This window comes from Phyllostomus discolor, chromosome 1 (assembly GCF_004126475.2).
Source record: "Phyllostomus discolor isolate MPI-MPIP mPhyDis1 chromosome 1, mPhyDis1.pri.v3, whole genome shotgun sequence".
NCBI classification, from domain to species: Eukaryota; Metazoa; Chordata; class Mammalia; order Chiroptera; family Phyllostomidae; genus Phyllostomus; species Phyllostomus discolor.
Window position 1 is genome coordinate 178670218 of NC_040903.2, and position 10737 is coordinate 178680954.

Here is a 10737-nt window from a genome sequence, read left to right on the forward strand (position 1 = left end):
AGATAGAATCAACCAAGCAGGAAAGCATGATGAAATAAGAATTCAGAAAAAACGAGGAGAAGCTTAAGAACATCCAGGACACCTTTAAACGTTCCAATATCCGAATTATAGGGGTACCAGAATTGGAAGGGGAAAAGCAACAAATTGAGCATGTATTTGAACAAATAATAAAGGAGAACTTCCCCAATCTGGCAAAGGGAACAGTCTTCCAAGAAATCCAAGAAGCTCAGAGAGCCCCAAAGAAGTTGGACCCAAGAAGAAACACACCAAGGCACATCATAATTACATTAGCCAAGGTAAAAACGAAGGAGAGAATCCTAGAAGCAGCAAGAGATAAGGGGACAGTCACCTACAAAGGAGTTCCCATCAGACTGTCAGCTGATTTCTCCAAAGAGACCTTGCAAGCAAGAAGGGGCTGGAAAGAAATATTCCAAGTCATGAAAGACAAGGACTTCTATCCCAGATTGCTCTATCCAGCAAAGCTCTCATTTAGAATGGAAGGGCAGGTAAAGTGCTTCTCAGATAAGGTCAAGTTAAAGGAGTTCATCATCACCAAGCCCTTATTTTATGAAATGCTAAAGGGACTTATCTAAGAAAAGAAGATAAAGAAAAGACATGTATAGTAAAAGGACAGCAAACTCACAAATATTAACAACCACACCTAAAGCAAAACCAAAAGAAACTAAGTAAACAATTAGAACAGGAACAGAACCACAGAAATGGAGGGCACATGGAGGGTTAGCAGCAGGGGGGTTGGAGGAGGAGAGAGGGGGAAAAGGTATAGAGAATAAGTAGCATAAAATGTAGGTTGAAAATAGATAGGGGGAGGGCAAGAATAGTACGGGAAATGTAGAAGCTAAAGAACTTATAAGTATGACACATGGACATGAACTAAAGGGGGGAAACGTGGGTGGGAGGGGGGTATAGGGTGGAGGGGAGAGAAAGGGGGAAATGGGACAACTATAATAGCATAATCAATAAAATATATTTTTAAAAAAAGAATGTTTCATATCCGCAGTTATTGTGAGAGATAACCACTTTGGCCTAGCCCCTGAATTCCTAGCAAGGTTTTACTCCTGTGGCAAAAAATTATTGAAGAAATGATGAAAACAGAATATCATCCTGCATAATCATCTACCCACACATATTTGTTGAACATTTGCAGTGGGCCAAATTTGATTGGTGTACCTCTTCATTTGATCTTAACTGGTCTGCAGATGTTCTGGGTCATGTATTTACTGTGTTCAACTAATATTGTTAGCAAAATCTCACCACTTGTGTATGTTATGAATATATTATTCATATTTTCTGAATCTCAGATTGAAATGTCTGGCATTGGTCTCAGTGAGAACAAAGTTAGACCATGACTAATACCATCTTCAGACACACTTTTAATCCAAATATGCTGATTACCTTAACAATAATTACCACACTTGCTGGCATATTAGATACACAGGTGTATCTTATTGCATTCCAATTGCATAAGGAAATGTGGGGCAGGGGATATTCAAGTATGTTTTGAAAATGATTTAAAAGTGGTTTTATAGGGAGAAAGCCTTTTGCTTCATACAGAAATTAAGAAAAAATTCATACATTCTAGATAAATAGTAATATTCTCCAGATGCTGAAAAAAGCACAAAATCATATAGCAAAAAGGAAACCTATTACTATCAGTGAATACAGATACATAGCAGGCAACAAAACACAACACAGGAATGTGGTAACATAATACAAACACCAGTATTGTATTTCAGTAAATTCTGGTAACTAAATAGCAAACCACAATAATAAATACATTTGAATAAATCTATATATAATACAAAGCAAAATTGTAAGTAAAATTTGGTACAATGCAAACAGCAAAATAAATATGAATAAACTCCTATACAAAGTCATAAAACATGAGCACTAAAATCTCAAAGCTATACAAAATGTGAAGCAGAAGTCTGAAGGATCTCCCACATCATGCTCATGCATGTCATAAAAATAGCAAGCAAGAGAAAAGAACTTCTTAGGTAAACTGGTATTTCAATGTATATTGAGGCTATAAAACCAAGCAGGAAAAATGCAAACACAATCACAAGGTTTTCATCTTTGCGAATTAAGCCCTCGGAAATCACCAAACACAAAGCCTGAAAACTCAGTAACTGCTGAAATTCAGATTTTTAAAAACTATATGCAGTCACTGCATTTATTTAGATATCAAGTCTCTAAACATATCTTGCTTTTTACATATATTATGTGTATTTTTCTGTATGTTTTGAAATAATGATTTAAGAAATTATCACTATGTTCAAAAGACTTCTTTGAAGATGTTTTCTTTGTTACTTCACTAAATTGGTGAGGTTAAGGTTAACCTAATGCTGTAACATGGGCTATGTGTAATCACTGTGCCAAACATGACAGGTGAATAACTCCGACTACCTCTGATCGGCTTGCTACTCTATTAGCCCTCCATATTTTCTTGCCGAGGTATTTCGTGTTGCTGTGTTTCACCACTAGAGGTAGCATCTTCATTGCTATCTTTTTGAACTTCAGTTGCTAGTTACCACACCATACCCAGGTCTATACACCTTTCATAAGATGGATACTAAACACAGAAAAATTTTGGATACACTTTCTAGAAGGAATACATCTCACCTGGTAAATATCTGGCTCCCCCCCTTCCCATTTATGAGCATATATATAAAACCACAAATAAGACTTAAAGACAGAATACCTGAAATGTTTATGTGAGTAGGGTGTAATATATTTGTATAACAGTTCATATCAAGAAAGCTCTTTTATAGGTGGAAGATGAGATAAATGTGTAATTGAAGTGAGGATAAGAAAGACCAGCAGAAAATTTGGGCAAAGAAGATCATTCACCCTAAGAAATGTGGGCTTCAGGAGTTGTTTAGATGGTAGGAAAGTGATAGCTTTATCACTGGGGAACAAATAGAGGAAATCAAAGGATGTATTATTGTATGGCATGGAGGACTAGATAGGATTTTTTAAATAATGATGAAATTTGCTTTTACTTGTAGAAATAGATGATGAATTCATCAAAAACTTGAAAATACTCATCCCTTGGCTACTGAGTCCTGAGAGCCTAGATATTAAAGAGATCAATGGGAACAAAATCACCTGCCGAGGTCTGGTGGAGTACTTCAAGGTATTGCTGTCATTTCTAGCACATTTGTGAGTACTTAGATTTGACATGTTGGGAATACAGTTCCTACTTGAAGCTACAACAAAAATTACAGACTATAATGTCGGGGCAAAGGTATGAGGAATCTATTAAACAATTATAAGATTCCCAAGAGGAACTTGCTTTCTGAAATTAGTTTTTGAGAAAACTCCTTGAGGTAAATTTACTGTCCCCTTTTAGAGGAAATACATTTTGAAATATGAATGTATCAAAGAGTTGAAAAATCTTTTGGGGGGAGGGGTCTTTCCCAGGGTCCATACCATATAGTCCTCAGTTATGACCTATACTGAATTTTACTTTCATTCTGAAGATTTTTCAAAGGGCTACACCTCTTCCCTACTGGAGAAAATGCTTCCATGTTCCCCACTCTGCACCAAGGGCCAATTTGAAATGGCCTTTTTGCATTTACATGTTTACCTCAGGTAGTACTGAATACTCCACTTTTTTTTTTACCAATCCACATTTATAGTGAAGAATTTCAGTTACCAATCTGTGTATTGATGCTCCAAGGACTAAAATATCAATTTTTAAAATTAACATTTTGTCATTTAAAATGTGGTCATATACCTCCTGTGTGATTACCTACCTTCATCACTCTCAGCCATAAATGACATATTATTTATCTAAAATTTGAATTCTTACTGTGTACAACACTGTGGAGGAACTTAGAAGTTAATAGGAGATTCAGGACCCTTCCAGAAACCTGTTTTATGAAGCTTATGACATCAGCAAGTACAAATTCCTGTGGGTAACTGAAAAAGAAAGGTCACTCCCAGCAGAGGGATCTGAGAAAGCTTTAAAGGTGGTAGAAGTGAGTTAAGCCTTTAAGAAGAGTAGGATCGGCAAGGTGGGGCGGGCGGAGTGTGAAAAGGAAGGGAGAACTAAGTAAGAAGGAATTAAAGGATGAGAAAAAGATAATAGTTCCTGAAACTGCCAAGACCTTAGACCTTTAACAGAATTATAGAATAGAATTACTTGAACATGAGTCTTTTGCTTTTTCTTTTTAGGCTTATATAAAGATTTATCAAGGTGAAGAATTACCACATCCCAAGTCCATGTTACAGGTATTTATTAATCAGGAGGCATGACACTTTAAAACATACTTGTCACTAAAGCTAAGCTTTCCTTGCTAAGAAAAAGATTATGTTCCAATCTGCTTGTCAGAAATTACCAAATTAAAATAGTGGGCAGAATGATTTATTAGATTATTTTTCTAATAACTGCCCATTTGTGTGTGGAGTTAAACTGTCACATAAACATATAGCAGCATTCTCTTTGTAGAAAATTTGTTTAAAAAACAGACTTATACTGTGGCTTAGATTCACACATGTAACAAGAAGTAGAAAAGCAGGTCCAGGTTTCAACAAGGGGGCTCTACAAAAAACATTTGAAAAAGAAGAAACTGGCCTTTTTCTTATTTAAACAATTTTAAGTTCTTAATAGTTTCTTTTTGTTAACAAATACATTGTTCCATCAGTAGCAGCCCTTAAACTTGACATATTGTAAATATATATATTAGTGTATATAAAATATACTATATATTATTTCCCATGTGCCTGGATTTATAGATCCCACTCCCTCAATTTGGTGAGAGGCTTAAAATATTTTTTGAGGAAAAAAATAAACCTTCCAAATGAAAATTCAGTTTAGAACTATGGTTTATTGAGTAAACATCTATGTATTATGCATTTTGAAATTTTATTTTTACAAAATTTAAAAAATGTAATGGAAATATTTCAAGGACTTCATATTATTTGATGACCTTGGGTTCTTGCACATTTCTTCTACATGATGCTTATAAATGAGAACTGCCTGTGGAAGTTTAATAAATATGAATTCCATTTTACATCATATTTTGTACTTTGTCCAAAGGCCACAGCAGAAGCTAACAATTTAGCAGCCGTGGCAACTGCCAAGGATACATACAACAAAAAAATGGAAGAGGTAAGAATTGAATTATATTTTAAATGTTTTAAAGTCAGCATTTTTCCCATGAGCTCATTCCTTCCAAGTTAGACTGTACACACATGCAAAGAGGTGGCTTTGACTTTCTCAGCCTATATGTATATCACATTTCTATTCCTTGTATTCCTAAAATATTTTAAAAGAAACCAAGAAAAGAACACTGTATTGCAAAGTTTTCAATGTATTTTAAAGGTTATTTCTGTATTTGACACATTTTTTTTGCCCATCTTTCCACTACTTTATGATTTAGTGGCTAACCTCTCCACTACACCTCCCTTCATTTCACAATTCCAGAATTTCTATCTTAGAAAAAGAAACTCAGCCTCTAGGGCCCATATTTCTACATATAACATATATTCTTTTTAACATTCTCAGTTAGGATGCACCTAATAATTATTGTGTACATCTAATGTGGTGGGTGTCTTTTCCCCTGAAAATGTTAAAAATCAAAATTACATTCAAAATTGATGGAGCCTTAGAGTCAAGGGAAATACAGTAGTATATGGAATATTGTTTCTGACATAACTAAAGGGTAATTAGAATGAGACTATCCTTTATATAGTTAAATCTCAAATAACCAAAGTGAATGGTATGAGTGAAATTTCCTTTGTAACTTCTGAAAAACAGTTGAAAATTTGGTCCAAGAACATTTACTATGTTTCTCCATTTAGTCTCTTGAAGAAAATACTGAATGGGAAACAAAAATCAGTGAAACTGCCAAAGAAAATTTTTAATTTTACTTTAGAGCTTTATACCATTGCTCACTGTTTTCAATTAAACTTCATTAGTCAAAATCCCTTCAGTGCAGTTAGAAAAAAAATTCCCAAAGGGACTAGGTTTCTTGAATTTGGATTCATTCTGTAAATGAACTCAGTTTTGCAGTTCACTTTGTATCATGCCTTTTCATCTTGAGGAACTTGTATTAAGTTATGGGTATACTTTCCCATGTCAAAAAGAAAACAAAAATAAGAATGACTTTATATAGGTCACCTATAAAGCACCAATCCCACTTATAGTCATATCTGATAGATATGAACTATGGAAAGCTCCTTGATTATTAATGTGTTCTAACAAATTTAGCAAGCTAAGTGAAAATTTTTTATACAGTTGCTAATTTTACTCTGCATTGCATAAACAATACTTCTGCATCTGATACAGATTTGTGGTGGTGACAAACCATTTCTGGCCCCTAATGACCTGCAGACCAAACATCTGGAACTTAAGGAAGAGTCTGTGAAGCTATTCCGAGGGGTGAAGAAGATGGGTGGGGAGGAATTTAGCCGGCGTTACCTGCAACAGTTGGAGAGTGAAATAGATGAACTTTATATCCAGTATATCAAGCACAATGATAGCAAAAATATCTTCCATGCAGCTCGTACTCCAGCCACACTGTTTGTTGTCATCTTTATCACATATGTGATTGCCGGTGTGACTGGATTCATTGGTTTGGACATCATAGCTAGCCTATGCAATATGATAATGGGACTGACCCTTATCACCCTGTGCACCTGGGCATACATCCGATACTCTGGAGAATACCGAGAGCTGGGAGCTGTGATAGACCAGGTGGCTGCAGCCTTGTGGGACCAGGTAGGAACAACACTTTTAATTCTCTTCAGCTAAATACAGCACACATTTGAATGTCATCTATGTACATGACACTATGTTAGATGTTGGAAATATACATATATGATCAACATGACCTGGGCTACAGTTTTCAAGAACTTTAGAATCTGTTGAACAGTTAGATACAAATAACTATGTAATACAGTATGTAAAATCCCACACAACTGTTTCCAGTTAACATTTCAATATTTTTAAAAAATACATAGATTAGGCGGCGTTTTCCTTTTTCCCTGTCCTAAAAGTTAAAGGTTAAAAGTTGTATGAGAAAATACATTTTTTAATTTAGCTCATTGTGACTCAAATATGTATGTTAGCTTTACAATATACAACCTATTGTTTGACTAGCATTGACTGTTAGGATCATATGAACCACTAACATAAGTTGTCCTATCATTCTCTCATTTAAGTACCAACTCCTAAAAATATTATCTGATTACTTTAGATTATCTTTATTTGAAATAGACATTTGCACCAGGCCATAGCATGAGTCCAGGTCAACCTCCTGACCACCCATTGCTCATGGGTCAGTTATCCTTTATGGGACAATTAATCATAACCTGGGAGTCATGCCCACCATGGTCCATTGTTTAAATAATTGATTATGGATAGGGGAGATAATTATAAAACCATCTAGAACAATCATCAATCCACTATGTCATTCTGGAAGTGTCCTCAGTTTCCTCATGAAAATTTAGGGGAATTTAGTGAAGCTAAAGTTGACATTTGTCAGAAAATTTTGAAGTTAAGACTTTTGAACATTTATGATCTGAGGTAGCAAGTAAATAACAATTCTCCCAGCATTAACACTATACTTACATGTACCCTTTAAAACAGAATTTTAACTAATGAATTTACCATGTACCTTTGAAAAATCTAGTTGAGATAAACTAATGGTAACACTATGGGAAAAAAATGAATTAAAAACTGGATCCTCTGAGCCACTGTCTTAAATAGCCCCTCGACCTCAAAAGATTGAAGAGGGGCTGAGGAAAATCCCAATGCTCTCCTAGAATATGATACTCAAACCAATAAGGGATATAGAGCTGGGTTTTTCAAAAAATTTATATAAAATATATAATAACCTACAGGGATATTTGTTCTTAAATTCTCACCAATTAATACTGTAAGCAAAGTTGAATATCATAATGCTATTAATGAAACAGGATATGTACTTTTCTTTTCTCCCTTTTAAACTGCCTTTGCCACAGGGAAGTACAAATGAGGTAAGTTAAAATTTTTAAATTAAGAGCTACATATTTGTAAACATTATGATGTTCTTATTTTACAAACCAACTAGCCATTAAAGGATGTCTAAATGTAGATTAAAAAATCTTTGATGACATATGATTTAACTCATATGTGCAATATAAAACTGAAACTCATGGACACAGACAGCAATGTGGTGGTTGCTAGTGGGAAGAGGGTGGGGAGTAGGGAGTTGAGGGGGACCTAATATATGGTGATGGGAGATGGTGTGACTTTAGATGGTGGGCGCACAGTGCAATATACAGATCCAGTATTGTAGAAATGTACACTTGAAACTTGTATGATCTTACTAACTGGTGTCACCCCAATAAAATTTTTTAATTTTTTAATTTTCTGAGGTAATGTTTCTGAATAAGGTTTTGTAAAATATGAACTAATTAATAGAAACAAGACACGAAAACATTTAAGTGAGGGATCCCAGTGTGACAGAGGGAGGGGGGCAACATATGTGTTCATTTGCCTGACTCTATCAGGAATTAATGATGACTAAAAGTGGCCCCATTCTGATAACTCTATATGGAAGCCCTGGTAACAAGTGGTCTAGCTATGTACAGTAAAGTAGCTATTGGCAGTGAGAAGTTTTGAGCCCCTATAATTCCTCTAAAACTGACAAGTTCTCAACATGCCCCTGGGACATAATGAGTGGTTAGGAAGCTGCACTCCCAGACGTGTGCAAGGTAAAAGGAAATGCAGCCTGAGAATAAAACATTTACTATGAAGATGAATTCACAAAAGTAGTAACACACATAGGGGAGAGGTGAAAATATTTTTGGGTTCTAAGATACTAGTTATTAATTTATATATTGTATAGATTAATGATATAGACTCTAAATTTATCATGCTGTATTTAATATAGTACCATAAACTAATTAATTACACTAAAAAGGAAAAATTTTACATCTGTGTGTTTAGTATGTTTTATAATCTGCACTTTTGTATTTTTAGGCTTTATACAAGCTTTACAGTGCAGCAGCAACCCACAGACATCTGTATCATCAAGCTTTTCCTGCACCAAAGTCAGAATCTACTGAACAATCAGAAAAGAAGAAAATTTAATCCAAATTTTAAAAAGTACAGGTGCATGACCAGTTGTCAGTTAAATATTATTTCATGTCTCCATGTAAACACTCACAGTGCTTCCATCAGAACAGAGTAAAATACCACACAACTCTGAAGTCTGCAAAATGGTTTAATTCTTTTATTTCAGTGTTTAATAGCAGATATATGTATGCATGGTTATTATCATTTTGTTAACATGTACAGTATCCTGATTTTGTCTTCAAATATGCTATTATAATTTTAAATTATTTGTCTATTTATGATGATAGTATATGTGTTCTGCTTGAATTTACTAAATTCTACTACTGGGTTATAATTAAAACATGTAGTAATATTACTCCATGTTTGGATATGCTCATTTAATTTCTACAGAAGAATTTTTAAGTTATTACAGTCATTTGTTAAAGCACAGCATTAGAAGTCAACAGGCTTGATCCAATCTGTATCATCTTACATATACCATAAGCTTTTATTTTTTTTAAAGATATTTAAGAGAGCTTTTCAGTTGCTTTATCAAAAACTATGTATTGCTTCTTTTATATAATTTAATATAGAATATAAACCTCTTGATCAAAAATGCACAAAAACCACGTTGTATGTGAGTTTCTGCATTGTATACTTTTTCATTTGGTACACAAAGAAATGTATTCATCATAGGTTTATTCTTTTAAAATGTGAACTACTATTAAAGTTTACTTTGGTTCCTAAGATTAAAAACAAATGCTTCCTGAATTTGGAAATGTTTGAGGTGTTGATAAAGAATGGTGATGGTTTGTCTTTTTTTGAAAATTCAAAATGCATTTTTTTAATGTTGACCCCATTAAAATTTAGGTTTTAATTTTAACCTTGAAATGCTGACCCCATTTTAAGAAGCATATGCTAATCCCTTTGGGTACCTTCTCTTTTTAACCAGTGAGTCTATACTGTATTTCTAATTACTAAAATCTCTAGTGAAGTTTCACTGAGCATACCTTTTAGAGAAAAAGAAAATATGGTGATGAAAAAAAAAAGTAATGCCTCTTACCTGGGACCTCTAGTAATTTCTAACTTTCTTAGAAAAGGCCTAGCTGTAATTAAATCATAATAAAGTAAGGCATAACAGGAAAAAATAATTCAGACAGAAAATCTTGTGATAGTCCATAAGATATGTAAACTTAAATCTTACAAAAGTTTTACCACATGCCCTGCAAAGTAACTTTCCCCACTGATAAAATTCTACTGGCTTATTTTCATTTTTCAATACCCCATTCAATATATTGCTTCCTTTGCCTATGGATCTTATGAATGGAAAAATCAAACATTCATAGCACTATGTATAAAACATGAAGTCAAACACATTTAGTTTCCACAAAAATATATTTAATAAGCTTGTATAAAATCAAACATTTAATATTTCCAACATTTTATCAACAATTCAAACTCACTGCTCTCTAACTAGGAGTGCTTTGTATTTTGGAAGATTACCTAAACTAAAAATATATTCACATATTTACAACACATAGAAATGTAACTGAAGAGTTACTTCAACTAATGTTGAAATTCATGGAATTCTAGACATTTATAGGTAGGAAGTGCCATTAATTTGTCTGCAATCAAATGTACTACACAAATTATGAACAATGTCTTATTAA

The 10737-nt window shown here is 33.9% G+C and overlaps 1 protein-coding gene across 3 annotated transcripts in view; it reads left to right on the forward strand.

The window, feature by feature from the left end:
• The window catches only part of ATL1 (atlastin GTPase 1), a 63760-nt gene extending 53027 nt beyond the window's left edge, over positions 1 to 10733 (forward strand). Inside the window, exons 10-15 of one of the 3 annotated variants that reach the window (XM_036009875.1) lie at positions 3027 to 3154; positions 4198 to 4254; positions 5063 to 5134; positions 6314 to 6745; positions 7990 to 8004; positions 8993 to 9118. In XM_036009875.1, coding sequence (XP_035865768.1) covers positions 3027 to 3154; positions 4198 to 4254; positions 5063 to 5134; positions 6314 to 6745; positions 7990 to 8004; positions 8993 to 9103 — 815 coding nt within the window. In that variant the 3' untranslated portion in view covers positions 9104 to 9118. Of the gene's footprint in view, positions 1 to 3026; positions 3155 to 4197; positions 4255 to 5062; positions 5135 to 6313; positions 6746 to 7989; positions 8005 to 8992 lie in introns of all 3 variants that reach the window. The other 2 variants (XM_028508069.2, XM_036009880.1) reach the window with 2 other exon arrangements.
• Positions 10734 to 10737: the final 4 nt, after the last annotated feature.